The 22,890-nt window shown below is 39.6% G+C and overlaps 1 protein-coding gene across 4 annotated transcripts in view; it reads right to left on the bottom strand.

Annotated features, from left to right (window-relative positions):
- The window catches only part of CHN1 (chimerin 1), a 105,569-nt gene that overhangs the window by 5,624 nt on the left and 77,055 nt on the right, over positions 1-22,890 (bottom strand). For 3 of the 4 annotated variants that reach the window (XM_067299028.1, XM_067299030.1, XM_013960629.2), the window contains 3 exons: positions 12,472-12,556; positions 1,601-1,774; positions 743-820 (listed from right to left, as the gene is read on the bottom strand). In XM_067299028.1, coding sequence (XP_067155129.1) covers positions 743-820; positions 1,601-1,774; positions 12,472-12,556 — 337 coding nt within the window. The remainder of the gene's footprint in view (positions 1-742; positions 821-1,600; positions 1,775-12,471; positions 12,557-22,890) is intronic. The other variant, XM_067299029.1, reaches the window with a different exon arrangement.

Below are 22,890 nucleotides of genomic sequence, written 5' to 3'. Positions count from 1 at the left end.
AACATGTGTTCACCATTTAGCTTCAGCTTCCTACCTACTCCTGACCACAATGGACACAGCTCCAGAGCTTGGCTTCTGCAGCACATCCCACCCTGCTCGTGTTGCAGAGGGGGCAGATGTTCTGTGAAGAGGTCCCGTCCTCCGCAGCAAAGGAAGGTGGATAGCTTCCAGCACAGATTTTGGCCTTAATTTCTACTGGGATGGGGGAACTGCAGCTGGAAAGCCTTTGCTTCTCCCACTGCCTTTTGTCAGGGAGGAGAAGAGTTTGCTCTCACTGACTTTTTTTTTTGACCATAAATACTCACAGTAACTACAAATAATTCAAACTTCATTTGCACTCTCATGTTTCTCTTACTATTTTGGAGTTTTCATCCAGAAAGACAGGATTTAAATTGCACGACCCTTTTCAGGCACTTCACCTATTGCCCTATCCTTCCCACACCCCCCTGGGTGTAGTTTTACTTGTAAACTAGGGCAATAATTGAGAAAGCTTTGTTCTTTCCTCTGTATAACATCATTACTGAAATACAGATCCTGATGGAAGGAAAGCAGGTTTTAACAATAAAGGCCACAGTGGGGTTCACATACTGCTCTGATGGGGGCACTCTCCTTCCCCCTTCTTCTAGACCACCAAGCTGGCTCCTTCAGAAGGGTGACGCAGAGGAGCATGAGGCAGGTGGGGGCCGTGCAGAAAAATTGGGTATACAGAATACACCAACATAAAGTGCAGTAAAGAATCTACCTCTGTCAAATGCCATTTTGACATCTTCAATAAGATCACTGAATCCTGAGACTCTGTATAGTCCTTCAGAATTAAGACCTGCAATGAACATTTTAACAAGATTAAAATTGGTATCAATTTTACATTTTCCTTCAAACCATTCTTTCTTTGCCATGTTCTTCTAAGGGAGAAAAAGCAGACTGGTTTTTAAAGCCTTATCAGGCTTTTCTTTCAGAATGAAACCTTTCCTGGCCCTTTTAACCCTGACCCCTGCCTTAGCTGCCTTGTTATATCAGCACTAAATTATGTTTATGCAAAACGATTGCAGAGCTGAAGAAACATATGAAACCAATTACAACCTATTTAAAAAATAGATAACTGAGATTAGCATATTCCATATTCAGTCATTATTTCAGAATGAAAACAAATATTCTAATTCTAGAAAAGAATATTCAATGTGGGCTAGGGGAACTACCAGGAGGAAGCATATCATTATTTAGCATGCATTTAACTTAATTTTTTAAATAAAATTACTGGCAAGATAGGTGCTGGTATGGAACTATAAGGCAATAATTGTCCAAAACATTTCCTTTGGTGCTGAGCATTATAAAACATAAATTACTTATGTCCCTGCTTGCTCTGTGCTTTACTTAGGGTCATATTAAGCAAATTCTAACAGAGTTTGTAAAAATTATAAATGGGTATGAACCATGAAATAATACAAAGTATGATATTAGCTCTGCAGGGTAACTGACAGTCATAAAATGGCTTGTGCAAATTTGTTTTGAGCCATCATATGTTCAGCAGAAACCCCGATGATCCAGATCAATCTAAACAGATTATCAGTAAAGTAACCAAAGCCCATTAACTATGCCTTACCTCTAGATTCAATTTCCCTAATGCACATGTCTACTACCATTGGTCTCTTAGTGAAGTGTGCTTTTACTAGCGTTGTAAGGTCACAGCTGTACACTTTTTTGACATGCTTCAGGTCTGGCTTGCAGTCATTTGGGACCATCTTGGAACACTGCTTGTGCACATTTAGACCACAATCTGAGAGAAAAATGAAAAGATGATTAGGCTACTGTTTGGTGAAAATGTGTCATGAAGTCAGTATGCGCGGCTCCCAGGATCTGATCTCATCTTGCAACTGCTGCTCCTGTACAGACCTTGCAGTGGTCAAACGCATGAGGCTGGGGCAGACCTGAAGTAGCATGTAGTAGTTGTCCATAGATTTTCTTTCCAAAACATTTCTTTTATCCCTAGAAGATTTAACACAAAGTGATAAACTTTCCATAGGGTTTTTTGAATCAGGATCTAATGCTCAGTAATGTTCCCCTCTAGTATTTTATGTGTCTCTATGATGATCTAAACTTTCTTCCCAAGATGTTACAGACACCCCTAGCATTTACACTTTTCATGTAGTGCTAGGCTGTGGCATTGACACATTCTTCAGCAAGCTTGGGCCAGATGAAGGTACAACCCCATTGCGCTGTATATTGGCAACACAGTGCTAAGACCTTAAACATTTCAGGAAACTCTACTGTCTTGCCAGGTGAGGTGGTCCATGTTTAACGTTGTTAGTGACATGGCCCATTCCCCAGCTTGGAGGGATAAATAGAGGCAGAGATCACTGAACTGCCTGTCGTTTTGCTACTGAGCAGTTGACAAAGGAATTTACTATGTCACAGTAGTTGTAATTCTGAGGCAGTTTCATAGGGCTTTGGAAACAGTGTTGGCAGTCACTAAAACAATTCTATTTACCTTAAAAATGACTTAGAGAATATTTGTTGTTCAAAACTTAAACAAACAAATCTGCAACTTTATTGTAAATATACTAAGAATGAGATTTAATTTAAGTAAAATTTAATTGAAATCAGATTACAGAAAAATGTCTGTTCTGTCCACAACCATGCAAAACATAATAATCAGGGTTTGGGGAAAAAAAAACAGGAAAACAACACTAATTATACAGTAAAGATGGGTAGAGCAATTCAGTCCCTTTTAAGCTAAGCAAACATTGCAATCTATGATATCAGTCAGTAGGCCTTGTGCAATGAGCCAGCCTTCTGCATTGCTTGGACCCAGTGCAGTCCCAAATGACTTAATTTTCATTTAAATTGCTCATGTTTTGCAGTGGAGACTCCCAGGTGTTTGCAAGAAAATAGCAACCAGCAAGAAGCGTGGCACTGTGCAAACACAACTTTTGCCACGGTCTAACAGGCATATTGTATACACTGAGGTTCCAGTTCTGCAAACATTTCTCTACATAACTTCATTGCCATAAGTAATCCCATGAATTTCAACAGCAACAGAATCAAGGAATGGAGGAGCTTGGAGGATCAATGCCTTGACGAAAATCTGCACTTTCTCCTCCCACTGTGGTACTGAATATCTCTCTCTATATATTCCCTTCGTTTTTAAGCTGCTATTAAGCAGGTACCATCCATCTGATTCCTGAGATACTTTTGGTGATACCTGGATTTTCATTAACGTCCCATAGATTATTTGACTTTGTTCTTTATGAAATAGTAAAACTCAAAGTTCATAGCCAAGTTTAATTTCCACTAGTCACCACAGCCTGCTGCTAAAAGCACTTTGTTTACTTAATAGGCCTGTAAAGCAACCTGCGTTGTCACTTAGACTTCTCTGTAAAACACTCAATCTCATGGCAGCAATTAGAGTTCGGCATGTCACCTTCAATCAGTCAAAACCTACACAAATCCTGCTCCAGATGAAATGGCTAATTAAAATTCTCTTTAGCTATTTCTGTGCAGGAACGACTCCCTTCTTTGAGAAGAGTGATTAATGTGCAAGACAGGGAACTGCAAATTCTGAATTTAACACCTGTTTGTGATTTTGTTTTGCAGACAACACCCTGGCCAAGTCATGCAATCTGAACCCCTTCCCCCTGCAGACGAGGCAGGGCTGGGGTGCTGCCTGGCTGCTCTGCTCCACCTCCGTGCCCCAGCTCTGGGGCTCGCTGTGCTCCACAGTCCCTTCCTGGCTTTGCCGCGGAAGCTGCATCTCGCAACTGCTTGTAGAGAAGTTCAGTCTGGCCACTTAGGCTCTTTTAATACTTGCTCAGTTTCTCCATCTGTGACACGGAAGAAATAACAAGAGCAAAAGCATGTGCTTTCCCCTGCCTGTTTTAGTTAAATCACACGTTTACTCAAATGTTCTAAAATCCTTCCTTGGAAGGTGCATGACTACAGTCAATAAAGCCAAACCTTTCAAATGTAGTCACTACCTTACGTATGGTTCTGGTGGGTGGAATGAAGAAACTCTGAGCATACAAATTAGTGAAGTCAAGGGGAGCTTTAAATACGCTTTAAATATGACCAGTATTATATTTAGTCTGAACTCTGAAAAAACAGGTCCCTCAGTGCTTTTAAATTGAGAACCTGAACTCATTGGAAACATTTGACCTGAAATATTTAGTTCTTCAGCTGTAAAATGGGAAGGGGAGTATGGTCTTGCCTTCTCTGGGTGTTGGAGAAACAAATTCATTAAATGTTTATGAAATGCGGAGGAAAATTTCTCATCCTTCAGAGTAAGGTTTGAACATTGTGCCATTAGTAAGACCAATGGTCACACATTTAACAAGGGGAAAACAAAATACTGAATAGCTGCTATTTAGCAAGTACCATCCATTCTGCATTCAGAATGAGAATGAGGTCATGGAGTAACAATAGTATGTAGTCAAATAATTAGAGGCAGTATCTTAAGGCACACACAGAAGGGAGGCAAATTAAGAAATTTATGAAAGCAAACATAATTATTATATGTAGAATTTCTAAAATTGCTGCAAGAGACACCTACTCCAACATGTATGAAAAGTTAAATAGTAAAACATTATACAGAAACGCTCTAATATGTCTGTCAGAAACGATGTGTAGAAGATTGGAATTGCTGGGTCTCACTTAAAAGAACTCACTAGCAATTTTGTGAGTGCAAATTAGTTACTTCACACAGATAGCAACACACAGATAGCTGAGAGTTATGTTTATGGGAATCCAAGGATAATTAAGACTATAATACATTAAAAAAGGGAAAATATGCTTTCAAGTATCTTATACTTGACTTAAAACAATTACTGGATTCACTGAGATCATCCTAATGGTATTTATATACAAGAAAGGTTTATTTCATTAAAATATTTTCCTTACAGAGACATTTTCAACCTGAAAACCTTGTTTCCCAAAAATAATTATGTTACTGCTAATCTCAAACATTCAAATGGGTTTTGGAAGTGACCTCATTAATAACAGAATAATAATTACAAAAGAAAAAGTCGACTTTCCTCCTCTTTTGTTCTTCCTTTATACTTGATCGGATTTTATGCATCAACCTCCTTCTCATGGGGTTACAAACGCTCCTGAGGAATATTTAAAACCTAAAAATATTTCAGACACTTAATTCTTAAAAAATACAATAACACTATTTTCAATAATAATATTGGGCTGTGCAGTATCATTCTAACAATCAAAGCTCTTTTTTACCTCTTATGTAAATGTAGACGTTCACCTTACTTTCTTTAGCAATTCCAAATCAATAAATAATTCCTGAAAATTTCAGTGAATTTATAACAAGAAGTTTTTATTTGTTCTAACAAAGAAGCTGAAACTCATCAGTGTTGTGCTTTTTACTGGGTGGATCCTTTTTCTGGGCTGACAATACTTTATGAAAGGCAGAATAGTCACGTTTCAGTCACTAGTCTCTGATTTAAGTTGATAACCACAGTCAAACACTGATAGAAGGGTAACCATCTGTCTTGCTAATACAAAAATGGTAAAAAGCATATGGGCAGGAGGTCAACCCTTTTTTTCTATTGAATATTGTGGAATTCAACAGAATGTGCCAACCTTCTACTGTAACTATACTCAGCTTACTTGTCCGTATAGAAAACAGGAATTATACTGCAAATTGCATATTATTAAATGAAAATGCCTTCTGTTCTCATTGCAGATGCTTCATGACATCTTAGAAACCCATTATTTTAGAATCAACTAAGAAGGAACAAGAAAGCCTAGTCCTGAATCTCTCTGAGTGCTTCCACATGGTCAGGCCTCAAAACTGCTTGCCTTACTCACACATGAGCTTCATCATTTGGCTCAGTTCCTTGAGTAAGACCAAGAGGATTCATGTTATTTCAAATTTAGATTCCATATATTTTCACTTACATCAAAATAAATCCATAATAACTAAGTTGACTTCAGTAGCTTTACTCCTGATCTACTCTAAAATAACCAAGAGTATTATCCATTTCTTACAGAAGTTCATCAGACCTTATCCACTGACTCTTTACAGGACTGGAGAGGAGCTAAAGCAAAATCCCCCTAAAGTGTCGTATCTGCTGATAAATCCTTTAATGATACAGTACTGATTTAAAGGATGCAGTCATGGCCCCAAGCAGGTCAATAGAAAAACTTCTGCTGACTTTAGTTAATCAGAATTTCACCCTATACAGAGATGAATTCACAGGACTAGACTTGCATACTACTCTTTTTTTATAGTGCCATCAAACTGTGGCCATCTTTCACCATAAAATACAATCAGAAATTCAAGAGCATGAAGGAAGTTTGGAAATTTAGGAAAAGAAGAGTAATTTTAGATGACAGTTCTAAAAGTTTCATATAAGCTACCCTAGCCTTCATAGCATATTGATCTAGGAGTTCAGATGGGCTATGACATTACTTCTATGAGAGATATTAAATTTAAAACCAGCCTGACAATACTTTCTTATGATACCTGGAAAAAGGTTTTGTAATTTCTTAGAAACCGCTAATACTGATGTTAGTCCACTGAGCCGAAAGAACAAATAATGTGTTCATATTAATGCATGAACAGAGCCAAAACATGTATGTACATTAATACTGCCCCATAAGCACACATTATAAATATTTGCAGAGACTAAAATATACTTACTTAGCTGTTGCTTTTTGTTATACTGTTGATTTGATTTTAGTCTGTTTTAGATTTCTTCTCGTTTATGATTTACTGGTTAATGTGGCCACTGATCATGCTCCATAAGAATGATATCATATACTATATACATCACTCTAATTATATTTTTGAAATATGCCAAAGAAAATTTATGCATTTTGTCACTCTGAGGAGCAGCTTTAAGAGCTAAAAGGTAGATTTACATTATCCGCAAGAAGTTTTAAAGGCTCTTCAGAGGTTTATGCTAAAAAGTGTGGGAGTGGTGTGAAGCATGGCTCTGAAGGCTCTGGTTTCCCTCCTAATCTTGGCACAGTGTGGCACCCTGAGCAAGCCACTTGAGAGTTGTGCCTCCAGTGCAGTACCTGACAAATGGGGTAAAGCTGCCACCTTCAGAAAGCAGTCTCAGTTGTAAGGTGATGGGTTCTACCCAAGTAGAGATAGGTCACCTACTCCAAGGAAAGCAAAGACAGGCAACTGCTTACATGGGTGGCAGACTGAGACACTTCAGAGCAAATGTATCAAGGCAGCAAAAATAGCATTTTATATACAGCCTCAGAGAGTGGTGCTGCCTCACATAAAAAGCAGCAGCCCAAAACACTATCAAAAGGATCTAGTAAAATACATCAAAAAAATCGGAGTCTTTCCTTTAACATAAGCTAATTAATGCTCTTAAACTAGCCAGTTCTAAAAAACCCCTCTGATTAAATGACTTATTCATTAAGAACAATAAGCAAAAGGATGCTGAAGAAGGAGTTGATTATACAGTACCTTGAATGGTTGTGATGGGGTGGGGAGGGGGAAAGGATAACTGCACAAGCAGCTTGACAAGTCTGGTTGAGTAGTACACCGACACCGTTGTTAACGCTGTGCTCTAGTCTCTAATAATATGCACTAGTCTCCATTAATGTTACTGGGCGTTACATGTACGTATCATTCATAAAATGAACTTCCTGATGCCTATCTGCAAGTTTTCTTTGGCTGTTGTTATAGCTTCTCTCCTGAATACATTCTGGGCAATGGAAAAAGCCCTGTAAGCACAGAAGAGCCTTACATAGGTGGAATGTAATTAAGAATATATTTTTTAAGTTTATGGATCTTGAGCTGGGGTAAACTCTTACATCTTCATTAGCTTCTGCTGAGCTTCAACATTTAAATAAGCTGGTGGTACAGTAACTTTCAACACTTCTTCAGTCATTTCTACTTGTGGCAAGGGCCCTAAGGAAAGCACCCTGGAGATGGAGCACTCCGTCAGAAAAGGCAGATTCCTTGCATACAGATGAGTCTTCATTTGACAAAAATTTTAAGTGCCTGTGGTTAGGATGCAAAAAATGGAAGCATGACCCTCAGAGGCAGATGCCTATTTTAAGGATTCACTCTAAGAAAATAAATCTTTCTTTAAACAAGCTGATGAAATATAGATCAAATTTCAGAGAATAAAATTTAAGGAACAAGGAATGATTTCTGTTTTGCTCTGGATATGCATACAATAGAAATCAGACTAAGTCCATTGATTCATTTCCTACAGGATCCAAATCCTGGACATGAGCCTAAGTCTTAATTATGGAAGATAAGAAAATCTCCTGCATTTTATATCCTCCCTTAATCCTGAAACATCTGTAGTCAAGATGGCCAACGTCTTACTTCAACCAGTAACACTAACACTCAGATGGCAAACACAGTGGCTACCATTACCTCTGGTCTTCATGGAAGGGAAAAGACATGGAAGGGAAAAGTTCCTCTTTGTCTGTCATATAGTCTGCATAAGGTTAAGCTAGGGATAACCTATCTTCTAGAGGATACCTGTATGGTATCCTGTATGTATCTGAAAAGATCCTGAACGCACCCAAGGCCATATTTTGGCTGGGGAGTCAGTCATGTTGAACTGAAATAAAGAATAGTTCAAGTTGCTAAGGCATTCTAGCTGGTTGCTATGGCCTGATATGTAATGCTAGAAATGTTTGGCTCTGGTTTATTATTTTTCAAAGGATCAGCTTGTTTGTATAACATAACCTAATCTATCAGCCATTAGAAACAAGCTCTACTTTTTCTTCCTGTCCCTCCTACTCATTTCTGAAACAGATGACATTTATCTTTGTTGTGCAGTCTTGGACTGTCCCACACTTTTATTCTTCCATATGTTTTCTACGCTTCTATTGAGAACAGGATTTTAAATGGTTGAGCTTAGCAGCAATACATTTATATTTGTTAAACTTATCGCTTCTGTACAGCTAATAGATTTCTCTTGAGAAGTGCAATTATTTGTTTTAAAAAGGAATGCTTTAAAAAGTATAAAATTACATATGGTAAGTGCAGTTTTGCTCATAGGTATTTCAATGATTACACCGACCACAAAACAAATTCTGTGGATTTCTCTGGGGTGGCACTGAACCCTATCTGAATGCACGTGGGCTGCCTCCTGCTAAAATCTGTAATTTTTTAAAGTAAGAATCTACTCTGAAAAGCAATGGCCTCATGTGGCTCCTTGCTTATTGTGTCTCAGTATTAAAACTGCTCAGTTCAGGAGCAAAATGATTATTCTTTTTTTAAACTAACACCCATGTAAATCCAGCCAGCCCTATGGCACTCAGCCTGGGTTCTTCCCTGCTTATATTTTGCCACATGCCACAAAGGCCCTCACTGTATTTGTGCACCTCTGACTTTCCTCTGATATGCTTAGATCTGTACAACTTCACACTCTGATGGTTTGTACAGCCTTAGCTGACAGGAGCAGGTAAACACTTCTGTAGATAAGGCACAAAAGGAACACTGAAACTCAGCTGTTTGGATGAAATAAAGCAGGACTAAAATAAATAAATTGAAAAGATCCAACCAAAAGAACTCCCACCAAACAAACAAAAAATTCAAAATCCATAATCCAACCTAAACCACATCAATGAACACTCAGTCAACCAGCCTTCCCCCACCGATTTTCAAAAAGACAAAACAAAACTCAAAGAAAAAGACTACTGTAAATATCTGCTCCTTATCTAGTTGCTATTCTTCATTTGTACTGATGTCCTATATAACCCTCCACCACAGCATGTGCCCAGGCTGCCTCTGAACTGCCAGTGCTGGTGACTTAGCGCAGGGCAGACACAGCAATGGCTGAGTCTGTCCTGCTGCCTCCCCCTTAATGGGACCGTGATCGGAGCCCTTCTCCTCCACCCAGCTGCTAATTTTCCTGAAATCTTTGAGAATAAAAAGATCTTTGAAGCCCCAAACTCTCTGTCAACTATTGTTGAAGTTGGCCGGTGGCTAAAAGTTAGCCATGTGGTGAGGCTAGCACGTCAAGTGAGCCTGACAGGATGGATATGCTGCAAATAATTTCCTTGGGAAAGCCTGATATTCCTGCCCTTCAGCCTCAAGCAAACAACTCAGAAGACACACGGGAAACAGATCTGCCAGGCTTAGGAAGTGAAGTGTTTATAAATCTGCTTTTTAGAGAAGCTTGTTTAATTAATATTTCTTTTAGGGAATTTGAAGGCATATTTCCACACCTCTCGGACAATGACATTCAGCGTGTGTGCTGGATGCCCCTTTGTATTTCTCCCATTTCCTCCACATCAGACTCTCTTGTCTTGGAGAGCACCTTTCCCGGCTACCATTATTCATGCTGAAAAGGACTGAATTTGGCCTCCATTCAGAATACGACATCTTGCCGTAGTGAGGAGGTTGCTGATGAGTGACCCATGCCACCGCTCCTTCAGGAGAATGGAGCCGAGCATTTGGCTAGTCGGGGTGCTGCAAGAGCAAGGAGGGTCCTGTGGAGCCTGCAGGTGATCTCACCACCGCACGTCTTGCCCTTTGCTCTTCCTCGCCCTGCCAGGACTGTCCTGCACATCATGAATTCACCGCAGGCTGCGGGTCCTGCGCAAGGGCTCTGGCCATAGCCTAAGAAACCTTTGCCATGCTGTGCAGCAGCCCCTCACAAATGCTTCAGCAAGCAAGTGCAGTCTTGCAACACGCGGTTTTAAAATGTAAATAAGATCCCTGAAATTACTGGAAGCTATCGACACTGATATGACAACCTTAAACAAGAAAGCAAGCCCTAATTATAGTTTCTGAAACTATGAAGTCATCTAATATACATATGTTCCTGTACAGTGTCAAGGAGGAAAAAAGAAGACACACAGTACTTACTTACTGTCCTCATAAGAAGAAAAGAAAAACAGTTTTAAGTTTTTGGAAACTCACAATTGAGAATAATCTGTATAGAAGTAGGAAATCAGCTCTACTGCAGTTACAAAAAAAAAGGCAGCACAAAATCATAAGCATGTTAGGTTTAATTATAAAAGCAGTATTTTTTGTTCATTCCACAGTGCCATGTAGCATTGTAAACCTTCATACTGTTCATCTTTATTGACCTTCTGGGATCAAAGCTACTTAACATAAAATCTGAATATACCTGGTATTTTTCCTAAATGCCAAAACTGAGGAATCTACTTCAGGTGAGAAAGGAAGACAGTACATTTTCTGGCTCATAAATACTTTAATGTAAAAATGCAACCAAATAAGTCTGTAGATGATCCAAGAACAAAATCAGGCTTCCTCTTTCTCTTCTAGCACTGTACACCCTGTGCAAAACCAACAGCACTAAAAGGTACTGAAAGGTACTAAAAATCTTGATTCACATTTAATTAAGTGAAAGACATGGCTGCAATCCTAAATAATTATGGGGGGGGGAAGGGAAATACTGAGAAAGGAAACGCCATTTTTACATAATCATTTCTTAAAATAGAACTGCAGTCTTGTTCAGTTGTTTCTATAATACAACATCCTGGCCAGTGCAGAGTGTATTGATAATGACACAATATTGCATTTCAAATAATTATGGTGGAAGGATTTTAAAATATTTTAATCACATTTTGGCTATAAATTATTTTAAATTTTACATTATTCTTACAGTGCTGTGATAAAATGCTCTCTTATTTGCTTGAGACAAGATTCTAGAAAGCTTTAGACAGAGCAGATTTTCTTAAATTAGCTTGAAAATTCAGTTTCCAGGGCAACATATGCAGCTCTTTGTACATCAACATTTCTTTGTACCATTTTTATAAATGTGGTTGCTAGAATGTCATAAAATACTTTTTAAATACAGTAAACTATTTTTGATCACTTTGATCCTTTTTGCCTTTAAAAAAGCTGACTGTCCTTTCTTTTCAGAGGATATCAATAAAACTGTCAAATTATTTTACTTCAGAGAGGTTTAATCCCAGAAATGCCTGCAGTGACATCCATGTGTGCAATACATTTATATAAGCATCTGAATGTTTATGTAACATTTCTGTACACATCTCTTATTCGTCATCTTTTTTCTTACCATTATTTTAAGTTTGTAAAGATGAGATATGACTTAGGGTCTATAGCACACTGGGAGTCTGCCGGCTTACACGTAAAGTTAACCTGAATACCTGCTTCAAAACAGTGACAAGAAATTTACTGATTGCCTACCTTGCACATCATGACCCGCCGTGAGTTTCTCTCACCTACCAATACATACAACTGTTACAAAAGAAATAAAGCTAACGACTCCTCTACCTATTTTCTCCTCTATTCTGAGAGGAAAAAAAATCCCATGATGATGATTACTGTTATTTCCCCTCCAGGAGCACTTGAGAGGTGCTTTGCATCACTGCAGTGATGTTACTGAAATCATCTGCAGCAGAATGAGTATGTTTCCTTCTCTGATTTTAACAGGGGTCAGACCAGACCCTTGCCACATGGGTTTACAATGGAGCAGACAGCAAATTAAATAGTTACAACATTAGGACTGTCTTAGGAAAAGAAGACTGAATCACTGTTACCTGCACATTTTACTCCCTGAGCAATGAGGCCCCACATAAAGTTGGCGCAGTATTCACACCAGTGCGGGCCCCTGAACGTGTGCACCTGGAAGACAGTAGCAGAAAGGAAAATTACAGAAAATGACCCAACTGTTTCACAGACATCAATATTAATGTGTCGAAACAAGCCAGAATTCCTCTTCTTAGAAGGTACCACATGCATTCACTGAAAATTTTTCTTTCTGTTTATCACCGCAGGAAAGGAAGAAAGAAACATAAGAATGATTTAACTGCCAAGGCTCTTGCAGCCCTATGGAAAATGTGAGCTTTCCATCCTGAGAGCCATGCTGAGAGCAGCACGGAGCTGGAAGGGTTTTGCTGCAGGGAGGTTCCTTCGCCCCAGCTGGCCTGGGCTCCTGCAGCTGGACGACTCCTCACTGCTGCGTGTGTGGAAGGGGAGCAGCCGCAGGTCACAGCCTTCTCCCTCCATCGGGCTGGGATTTTAGCCCAATGATCAGAGAAGCAACTCTCTTGCAGCAGCACAACACCCAAAGTGGCCGAGCTCACTCCTCTCAATTTGGCATTTCTTCTGCTTTGCCCTCCCCTCAGTAACGTACTGTGTGAAACCCGTAGGGGACCGCAAGATTTGAAAGTCTCAGTCAGAAAGTCCAGCCAGGCAAAAATATCCGTGCAACACAGAAATACTGAAAACACACTTAGGAGCTCTCTGGTTTAGAGTAACTATAAAAAGAAATTAATTTTCTTCAGGCTAATGCTATATATTGAAAACCTAAATTAATCTAGTAAGTGGAAACAAGAATGTACTCAAGGAAAAAATTCAAGGCTAAGGAAGAAAAAGCCAAAGCTCCTTTCAATCCAGGCTTGCCTGTCAGTTACAAATCCTGCAGCTACCATTAGCTACTTCTGATTTTATTCTGATAAAGTTCCTGTTGTAGGAAACCACAGGATTCTTTGCAGAGAAAATCATTACTTAACCAATGTAAAAGCCTTTGAGTGTCTATTTAGAATAGTCACTGACTGATGAAAAATCAGTAACTGATGATCATAAAGTAATGAAATTTGAAATATAATAAAAATATTTGACTGAAATGTAATAAAAAACACTTTAGGCTTAACTCATGCAGCTCTCCAGAGTTCTTAGGGGGCATCAGAGCAGGCAGTAATCTCATGTACATGCAATGCCTGGTCATATCAGTGTGAAGCAAAAGAACTAGTTGAAGTGCATGCGCCTCACATTCACACCGTACTCCGGTTATAAATAGCCAAACGTGAAGTGGCCTGACCGAGGTGTTGAGCATCCCCTGTGCCACTGATTTAAATAGCAGCTGGATCCAGCTGACACTTACCTCAAACAAGTGACAACACAGAGCAGCACACAGAAATTCAGATGAAGCTGCATTTTTGGCTAAGGGAAGGTCTGCAGCCTTTTGGACATTTGCAGCCCATAAAGACGCAGCAGGAAGGCAGCTTGCTGTATTAGTCTGGAAACTTACTCTTGAATTCACTGAGCAACATTTCACATGTGCGTGTCTGTGCTAAGCCAAGCTCGTAACTGCCTCTGGCCCTACGGTGCTGAGCACCTCTGGAGGAAGTGCTATGGTACAGATTTTTACATTCTGCTAGCACTGGCTGCAGCTCTCATCCCTCAGCCGTGCTATGCGCTATGCTTGCTGCCACCCTCCCCGGCCCCCGCTCTGCTCCGAGGCCTAATGCACTCCACAAGCCCCTTTCTCCCTGCGAGGCCAGCTGACGCCTACAAAGCGAAGGATGACAAGGCTGTCAGCAGCTGTAATCTCCATTTCCTTTCCCTCTCACCACAAAGAGATTTTTCACACCTTCTCCTCCATTACCCCATCTGCACTACCCACATCCTCATTGCTTTCTTCCTCAGCCTTATATTTTTTTTCCAGGCCTTTGGCAGCTTTTCCTTCCCAGAATAGGTACACTCTAATATCCTCAAGCAAAATGCTGTGCTTTAATGCCACACAGAACTAAGAGAACTTTTTTTTGGGGGGGGAAAAGAGCTTCCTTTCAGTCAGCATCTATTTTTTTGTGATCAAATGAACATTCCCAAAAGAAAATACTTATTTAAAATATTTCTTAGAAATATGCTGAGGAAAATTGAAACAAAAATGATCATTCAAATTTTAATTAAAAAAAAGAGAATCTTTGTTTCAGAATTCTTTTCAATTTTATAAAAAATTCTTTTTGCCTTTCTTTTGTTTTAGTATTTCTGTTTGTAAAGCATTGGGACTTTTGTCTTGTTCCTTGAAATGCTCTGACACTTTAACTTCTCACTCTAAGCAGAACAGGAACAAATTCTGAAATGTTAGTGTTTCTTGTCAAATAAAAACAATAAAAATTCTCTTTACCAGAAATGGTACTATCATGTGCTTCTCCACTCACTCTTGCCACTTCATCGAATTCACTGAATGTGCCATTTGCAAGAGCATTTCTAAACTATGCCAGGATCCCTTCTGGCTTCTGTCCTCTTCACTGCTCTCTCCAGCGATGTGACACTCCCCACATCTCAAGGTGCCCAGTCTGGCCAAAGCCACCTGGTGCCTTGGTCAAAAGCCTTTCCCTTTCCTGACATCTCGCTTTCCCCATGGTTTGCATGATTCCACCTTCCCCCTCAGCACCTCTTCTTCCAGGTCCACCACATGCTAAATCTGCCACTCCAACCCTTTGCCTCTCTTCACATTCATTTCACTTCTCACGTTTCTAATAACAATCATCCACTTGGATATAAAATATTTACCTTTCTACTACAGCCTGTTCCCCTGACATTGTCCTGGCTCTCAGCCCACCCCTCAGGCTTATTCTACATGACTCGTTATCAACTTCAAAATGCTATGGCCAAAACAGACTTCCCTCTTGCCTCCCCCTCCTTGCTTTGCAGCATGTACTGGTCGCTCTTCACAAGACCAAGAACTACTTTGCCACTCAGAATCCTTGGCCAGGGATCATTAGCATTTTCTCCCCTGATCCATACATCCAGGCTTCATCCAAATTCCAAAACACCTTTCTTTATAATTTTCATAAGAAATCAACTTCTCAGAACATTTATCCTGAGCCTCCTTAGCTTTACTCTGCCCCATCCAAATTATACTTTCTTCTCTGTTATTCTGATTGCAAATTCAAAACAATTAAAAGCTTCCTCCTTTATCTGATGTGCAGTAGGACGGTTCTCTGGCAATATGAATTAGGTGGCCCATAGGTCCAGGACTTCCTTCAGTCTCCTGTGTGCAGAAGGCCACAGGTTCAATTCTGAAGCCCCTTTTTGAGTTTCTAAGCATTGCTGTTTTGTCACAAAGCTAAGTGGTGCCAGAGCGTTCATCTTCCCACTACCATGGAGCAGAACTAGAGTCTAGCCCTGTACAGGTCTGTGTGTACATGACCTCTGGAAATCAAATCAGATACAGTAAATGATGCCAGAAAATAGCAAAAAATTGGCCTTTAGAGGTCAGAACAGCACTCCAATTCTGTTCCATCCCATAGAGTGGGACCTTGCAGCAGGCTAAAAGAAACATGTTTGCATCCCTTTCGCTGGTTAAAGAGATAGCACCTGCAAACAATATTGCATTTATTACATGACCCTTTAATATAGCATTCTGATTTTTATATTTAATTGCCCATTCTAAAAATCTGCCAAGTGACTTGCTTATTTTCAAAACTAAAACATGCTTTCCAGAAAAATTTCTGAAAACTCACCCAGCAGAATTCCAGATATCCTGACTTAAATTACAAGGGTTTTTTTTCCCCCTTATAAAAAGAGCATCTTGCCATATGCAGATTTTACTGTCTTATAAAATGTGAGAGAACAGGTTTGCCAAGTGTGGTTTACATCTCCCAATCATCCCATTCTCACTCCCACCCCCAAAATCTTTTTCTCCCTCTTTCCATAATGCTTCAATCCTGAGTGATGCTTTAAGAAGTCTACAGACAATGGGGGGGAGGAAGGGGAAGAGAAACTGTTTTTTAATCTTAATTTGTAAAATTTCAGGGGAAATATAAAATTTAAAAGAAAATGGTAATTCTAGATAATTTTAAAGCAAAATACCTACTTCAAAAACTAGATAAAATCCTACTACTGAGAAGTCTGAGAAAAAAAGGAGAGCCTCACATTGGGTTAACATCTAGGCATTTCTACTTCGAACTATCCCACAGTATCACTGAGGTATAAGAAACACAGAACTACTGTGATTTTTATGTAGGAGGAGAGTTTTCTGCTTAAGTTTGAAAGACATTTTCTTATACACAGGGAAAAATAGCTTAACGCCTGTGATTAATAATTATATGTGTTATAGGATTTTATTTATTTTTGTTCTGCATTTAATTAAAACAGTGCTTAGAACAAAAGAGAAATTTTTAGGAGAAGCAAATTAAAAATGACTTGATGACTCTGACAACAAATTACACCATAAGCTGCAGATTCTTCAAGCAATGTCTCACAGTGATTTCTAAGGCTCTGTAAAGGTCACTGTTGAAGTTAGTTACCTATACATCTCATAACTCCACCTATTTTTTAGGTGGAGTTTGCCCTTTGTATTTCCTAGGCACTTCGTTAGATAGCCTTGATTGCTATCTGAAAGTCAAGACTGAGCCAGCATATAATCAGTAGTCATAGCTGGGAGAATTATGTTATATATCTTTTCAATAGAGGGGAGGAAAAGAATGAGGAAATATCAGTAAAGTGCTTTGGAAACATGATGTGAAAGAACACGACGGATCTGCAGAGCTTTAGCGAAGCAAGAGAATGGAAGGCTGGGTCTGACAAAATATGTATATGCAAAATCAATGCTGAAACACAAAAAACCACAGTCTCTAAGACAGCACACAAAAAAGTCTTCCCTAGTTAGAGGCTGCTGCCATGGTCTCCCAAAACGCCAGTTCTGTCAGACAGTATCCGTTCTTTTTACAAAGCAGTGCAGCCTTTGACATGGCCCATCCACACTGAACTGCTGGTAAGAGTAACGTGTTTTGGAAAATCAAGGCACTATAGTCTGTGTTGGGATGAAATACATTAACTAGGAAAAGGACATAAAAAATGTTGCAGACCTACCTTCTTGAACTACAGTGGTCAGGCACAGTCATCCTAGCTAATTTGCAATTACAGCAATTAAATTCTGTCTGTTGGGACCTTCCCAAGGTTTTAATTGGATACAGGAGACATCATAAGTTTCAGTTAAAACGATGAACTCAGTCTCTAGTACTAACGTCTGTCCTCCCTGTCACAGCTGATTTTATCAGGCACTGAAAGTATCCATGCTGCCACCCAATAGGCATGCCCTCTTCATCCATCTCTGGTCTGGACAGCATAGTCAGAGACGTAAAGGGTGTAGGAAAGATATCAATAAGAAAATGGATCAACTCAACTACCCGTTTGGCCCATGCTTCAATTTAATCTTTACATATATTATAATGATTAAACAGTGCCTCTAAAACAAGGATCTCAAGTACTCTAAAATATTTTAGTAAACGACATGCCTCCTGTGAGGCAAATATTGCTGCTGATGAATAATCTGAGAAGCGAAAAGACTGCCATGACAACACATAAAGCAGAGCTGTATCTACGAGATAATTGCTTTCATATGAAGATATAATAGAAATTAAAGTAACTGAGAGTATTGGAACATGCCTTCTCCAAAGACAGCTGACTTTGCCTATCCTAGCTGCTGTGTTGACTATATTGAGCCAATCTGGATCTGTGCCAACAACTTTGTTCAGCAGCTCTTGAGCTGTGGGGACATTGTGTTTGCATGCACCGTCATTCAGAGAGTCGAATATAAATAGCGTCTTTATTGGCAGTGGGTACACTGACATGAATTTTGAGCAGGCAAACTTTCTTCCAGGTCCTCACTCATTTGGAGCCAGAAGCGCTGTCATGTCTGGTTTACTTTCTGGTTTGTGCTGATCCTGTCAGCAGAAATGAGAACAACTGGAAATTGTGTTTAAGCTGTGCTCTGAGAGAGCCACAGCAAAAAACAGAAGAGAGAGTAGCAGGTTGTTGGATTTTTTTCTTGTAAAGTAAATGAAAATGGTGAGCTTTCTTTCAGGATGGAACAGCAGATTTTCCTTAAACTGATATCTAGAAACTGATATATCCTCCATTTTAATTCCAGGATCAAGTTACTTAATACCTGTGTCTGTGTACGGAATTCCGAAACTGGAGGTGAAAACTGAAATAAAATTATTAAATTTAAAATTATAAAAAAAATAGGCACACACTATATAATATAGTATGTATAATATACAGTCCCAAGAGATTCCTGAAGAGATGCGTTTGCAGTGATGCTATGGCTAATTTGGAGGAAAGCAGTTGATGATGACAGAGTATGACATGTTATATAATCTCCTTGAGGCAAATGTCTAGTTTGCCTCAGTAAAGCGTTTCTAAGCTTCACCACAGACATGAGCTGGTCAGTTCTTGGGGCTGTGCACATGGAAGACTCACAAGATACACAAGTAGGGAGGTATTGAGCTACTGGTGCGGTGGGAAGGGATCACAGCCTAAACAAATTACAGATTTAGGAAAAAGCTGGGGGGGTTTTAAGCAGAGGCAAAGCTTGAAACCAGAGACTAATGCTTAGAAATCAGAGAGGGTAAAATAATTTTGTGCTATTTGGAATCTGCTTTGGAAAAGCTAGGGCTTTTCCAAAAAAGTAAAAAAGTAAAAGTAACATTAAATAAATACTTTAGGTGAATAAAACCCACCAATGCCTAACACCTTTTCTGTCCTGAACTGCCTTATAATACACAATGAGTTTCCAGAGCAGCAATACAGAACTGACAAGATCTTTTCAGAAGTTTTGGGGAAGTTTTTCTCAAGTTTTTTTCTCCAGATACTTTCCCTGCCTTTGAACATTTTTTTTTCAAGTACTAAAAGTCTAAAAGAAAACTCAGATTTCCTGAGGTTTTCTTATGTTTGAGAATGTGTAGAGACTCTCTCAGGAGACTCTGCTAGAGGTACCCAGTTCTCTTTCTGAATATTCATTTGAGTGAGGTGACTCACTTGAAGTTTGGAAAAGATGTTCAGGGTCAGGTCTGTACCTAGTGAAAATCAGCATACTCTAATCAGGGGGCCTAGAGCAATTTACCCCAAATCAGCAGGTGCCTCAGTTTTCAGAAGATCAGAAATAGAAACAAGCTTGTGTTAGAAGTCACAGAAAAATGGATCTGCTTAATAGAAGTTTGTCATAGTTTGTGGTCTTTTTGCAGCATGTCTCCTGCATCCCATCTTCCAGTTCTCAGTGTTTAGACAAGGCCTTCATGAGGAGCTCTTGTTAGAATAATACTGTTTGGCATGGAAGTGATTTGTTATGACTTTTTACACTGGAAAAACACCTAGCACAGATGCAATTACATTGCGAAAATATGGGACAGGACCAGGTTAGCTTATTTGTTTCAAAGAAGTACTACAAATTTCGCTGGCATAATAACTCTTGCTAGTATCAACGGTCAGCCTGTTAAAGTGATTTTTAAGTCTATCTATACCGGCAAAGCTTTTCTTGTGGAGACTTGTCTTCACCTGAGTCTTCACTTTCTGGACACTTTTAAAGCTATAATCTGCCCCTAGTTATTGCTGGAAAAGCACATAGTCTCTGCTCTGGAGAGCAGTGTCTGGCCTTTTAAATGGGTCATCCTCAAAGAGATAGCTAGGACTCTCCTTCAGTGTAAGAGAGATATGAGAGAATCATAACAAATAAGACTAATCAGCATTTCTGCTAACTTAGCTTAAGTAAGAGTGGAAAAACTCCTCTCCTCTCTGGGATAAGAGCTGGTTTGAAAGAGAGTTACGTTTGAATGTTGATCACTGATTCACTGGTCTTACAACTCTTATTTAACAGAATTAATTGACTGTGAGATCTCAGGTATTAGTGAAATAGTGACTAAGAAACAGTGTGGCAGTAGCAAATACTGCACAGAAAGCTAACAAAAAGCCTTCTGGAGACATTTATTTTGTGAAGAGTGAAAGAGAAATAAGACAACATCCTCAGGAAAATGATGCACAGAAACGCGGATTTCAGTTCCCCTTTGACAGGCATGGACACCTTCTTGCTTCAGTGAAGCAACACAGCACTCATCTAGGTAGAAAAGTGTTTTTATATCTTGGAGTATCAGCACTTATGAAATACCTGCAGAATGCTCTCCTGGCACAAGTTATCTTCTCAGCAATCAGAGATGTCTGATGAAATACCCAAAACAAGTCAAGGGAGATAAAAATCCTCCAGGGCCCATGAATCACACAAGCTGGAGGGGAGTACAGACCTTTAAGGTTATCTAGCTGATCTCCTTGATACTGTAAGATGTTTCACTGTTGTATGCAGGTGTTTTAAATTTGGCAAGTAATGGGGAGGTTATTCCACTGACTAATATGTTTCACTACCAAGAAAGCTTCCTGCTATTCATCTCAAATTTTCCTTCTCTTCTTTCTTTTAAGCTTTCACCCCGTAACTCCTGATTAATACTTCTCTTCCATGACTGCCCTCCTTCCCCCTAGTTTACATCTTTTAGATATGCATGGTTTTACTGTTTTCTCCAACCACATACAAATAGCTTGTTTGCCTCAGCAGGAGGCAAATGAGTGAGGCCAGTGCAAAAGCACCAGAGTCCAGTGTCAGCAGGGAGAAGGTGCAGAAAATGTTCCATGTCAGGAAGGAATGGAGCCAGGGCATAAGGCCCTCCTTAGGTATTTCTCTTTTTCAGCAGCAAAAAAATATGGGATGTAGGGGGAAGGTGGATAGATGAGGAGGTGCTGGAGTCTCCTCAGGACTGAGCAAGCGGAATCTTATGTATGTCCAATTCTCCAGTAAAAGCACTTCAGTGGAGAGAGAAGAGATGGGGTATCCCACAGTAATCCTAACCCCCAGCAACTCAGACTCCCCTTCTTGTCTAACACACACACACATCCCAACCTGGAGCTCCTCTCCCTCATCTCCATAACCAATCCACAGATTTTCAGCCTTGCCCCAGCCCCCTTTGCCCCTCAACTGGAGGTTCCTGGTGGTGTCAGGACCTCCTCCTCCTTGCCCGCCTGCCCCAGTTCTGCCTGCCCAGGAGGGGCCCTGCTGCCCCCTCCCCCCCCAACCCCTCTCTGGAGCCACTTGAAGCCCCAGTTGGTGACAGCCATCCCTCACCGCATTCCCTCCATTTCATTAATGTGTTGGCTCCTGAGGATTCAAACAAAGAGCCCACCAACTCAGAGGGAGGTGTATTTACCAGAAAGCCTGATGGGGGTTCTCAGGGCTGAAAATACGGTGAAGCCTTGGCAAACGCCCCTGTTTTAGGCCATCAAAATTCCAGGAGGTTTAGAGAAGGGGAAGTATTTATCAGGGTTTTAAAACCAAGAAAACTAATTATAAAAGAAGATCCACAATCTCTTATTTTAATACAATAATACCTCGGTCTCTCTTTATTCACACCTGTAGGGCCTATGTCCTACATTTGTCTGTTCAGAAAAACAGCTGAGTATGACTTGAAACTAGTGGACTTTAAGAGAGTTTTATCCAAGAGACCTATTACAACTTGCAGTGGCAGCCATTGTGCTCCTCCTTTTGTGGACAATATAATTCTTAGTCTTAACCTTAAAATTTTTGAATAGCTCAGATCTCAGCTATGTAAGAAATTGTATTTGCATTTACAAGCTATCACCATTGCTGCACTTTTGGGGCAAGATAAACAAAATATGAGGTTTATAAGGGATAGAGAAAAAAAACATTCTTATTTAAGGGTCCAGCTGTAGAATAAGCTTGTGGGAGTAATTAGGTATAAATTTACCCTGCCCACTTCTAGGAAATGTTACAAAACTATCCCATATGATACAGCTTTTCTGCCATAAGAAAAACAACAACACTAGCTTCAGTTACACCCCTCTTCAAAGATTTAAAGAGCAGCCTACGCATCTTAGAGCTTCCAGATGGAAGATGCTCTTCTTCATACTTATTGGTGGAAAAACAAACTGGACATCTATCCGATACACATGTCCATATAGATACATACGTGTTTTAGAGAGTGTGCAATCTTCCTCTGTAATGGATACGAAACTGAAGCAGAGGAAAAGCCTTTCTATGGTGGGAGGTGGGCTTGAAATTGCAGGGATGGTGAAGTGACTGTCTTGCTTTGCTCTGACAATTTACTTTACAAGAGATCTCATTCAGTGTGCTGGACTTTAGAAAAGCAGAGCATACAGAGAGAAAGAAAAAGAAATCAAATATGAAATAGACAGACCCAATCAAGTCACACTCACGATCCCAGTTCACCTTCAAATCCTGTTATTTAATTAGAGCTAAATAAAATGCTGTGTCAAACACTGTAGACAAAATCTCTTTTAGCTGATATATTTGAATTAATAGAATCTTTTATATTCAATTTATAGAGAAGATTTAACTAACACAGAAACATTAATAGAAAACTTTT

Source organism: Apteryx mantelli, chromosome 6 (assembly GCF_036417845.1).
Source record: "Apteryx mantelli isolate bAptMan1 chromosome 6, bAptMan1.hap1, whole genome shotgun sequence".
Lineage (NCBI taxonomy): Eukaryota > Metazoa > Chordata > Aves > Apterygiformes > Apterygidae > Apteryx > Apteryx mantelli.
Note: the sequence above shows the minus strand (reverse complement) of the source record. Positions and strands in the feature narration are given on the sequence as shown.